This window comes from Otolemur garnettii, unplaced genomic scaffold (assembly GCF_000181295.1).
Source record: "Otolemur garnettii isolate 467f Iridium unplaced genomic scaffold, OtoGar3 scaffold00035, whole genome shotgun sequence".
In the NCBI taxonomy this organism is placed as follows: Eukaryota; Metazoa; Chordata; class Mammalia; order Primates; family Galagidae; genus Otolemur; species Otolemur garnettii.
In genome coordinates, this window is record NW_003852430.1 from 2,587,756 (window position 1) to 2,589,357 (window position 1,602).

At 37.0% G+C, this 1,602-nt stretch overlaps 1 protein-coding gene across 1 annotated transcript in view; it reads left to right on the forward strand.

Annotated features, from left to right (window-relative positions):
- Positions 1 to 1,602, forward strand: part of LRRC1 (leucine rich repeat containing 1) — a 129,725-nt gene that overhangs the window by 76,661 nt on the left and 51,462 nt on the right. Inside the window, exon 3 of the mRNA XM_003789653.2 lies at positions 789 to 867. Coding sequence (XP_003789701.1) covers positions 789 to 867 — 79 coding nt within the window. The remainder of the gene's footprint in view (positions 1 to 788; positions 868 to 1,602) is intronic.

A 1,602-nucleotide genomic window follows, 5' to 3' on the forward strand; every position in this document is an offset into this window, starting at 1 on the left:
TGCCGCCCCAATTTAACAATATTTTAAAAGAACTATAGATATGGTAATGTTTTTGATGTAGTAATTCCACTTCTCTGAACTTAGTCTAAGGAAATAATCAGAAATGGGTATAAATATAACATGAGGAGCTTTGAAGCAAACTAAATGTCCAACATTGGGGTACTGATTTAACGAGGTATAAGAATAGATGCCATGTGCTTTTCTGCCATTAAGAGTGGCGGATGGCAGAGAAAAAAAATAATGTAAAGTGAAAAAAATTGTCATGAACCTAGTGTTATGAAATATAATCTCATGTGTTTACGAGCACATGTGTGTATGAATGACAGCTGAAAACATAGATCAGAGTAAAAGATTATCTCTGAGAATGCTGTTTTTTCCCTTTTGGGGGGTACTTTTCTGCATTTTCTAAATTCTTAACTTTGTAATTAGAAGAAAATGCATAATTTGAAAATACATTGCTGTAGTGCCTGGTACTGACACAGCCATGTGAAGCCAGAAGGACAAAGTCTGTGGGAATTATAGTCGGACCCGTCACTGCCACTTGATAGAGTGGTGGGACTGGGTGTGGTGGTGGTTGTTTTTAATGTTCATCTTTAATATGCTTCTGGCATATCTTCTGTTAAGAAATCAAATATAAACACATGTAGAAAAATGCTTTTATAAATTCATGCCATACTTGTGTGGAGGTAGAAATTTTCATATATCCTCTTGTGACTGTGGTCCATTTTTAAAATGATGAAAACTATTAATAATGGTGGTAAAAGATAGACATTTTCTTTATCCCACAGATATTCCTGAAATTCCAGAAAGCATCTCATTCTGTAAAGCACTACAGATAGCTGACTTCAGCGGAAACCCACTGACTAGGTAATCTTTCTGCTTGCTTCTCTATCTGTGGTACTAAGGATTTATTTTTTGGTAGCCAAGCAAAGAACACAGCCAGATTACTCATCTTGGAGGTACCTGGATGGATCGCTGTCTTTATCAAGGATGATTGACTTTTGCAGATATTTATTTATAAATAGCCCTGTACAAAAAAGGCACACGGTGCTATTGATAGAAACATGAAACGGATATTGTTGGACAAGGGAGGCCCAGTGGAGTATAAAGAACAGGAGTAGTGCATTTCTAAAGCAATATCAATAATTGCAGTAGTTTATAAATCCCCACTTGATCTGTCTTGTGGGATAAGACTGAATTCTAAACTCCCAGAGACTATAAAGCATTGTTATTGATGGAAAAGTCCTATTAGAGTTTTGTTCCACTCCAGTTATGAAGCATATTTGCTATCTCAATTTGCCTCTGACTCTCCTTTAAAAAAACAAACCCCAGGGCGGTACCTGTGGCTCAAAGAGTAGGGTGCCAGTCCCATATACCGGAGGTGGCGGGTTCAAACCCGGCCCTGGCCAAAAAAACTGCAAAAAAAAAAAAAACCCCCAGAAATTTAACACAGTATAATACTCAGCATGTTTATAATCTGGTCAGGAAGATAAGATCTAACCAAGGTAAAAGTTAAATAGAATAATAAAGTTAAGCAACCACCCCAAACTATAGGGATAACAGGTCACTGGGTAGCATATAGTGAATTGCCAAATAGGGGTT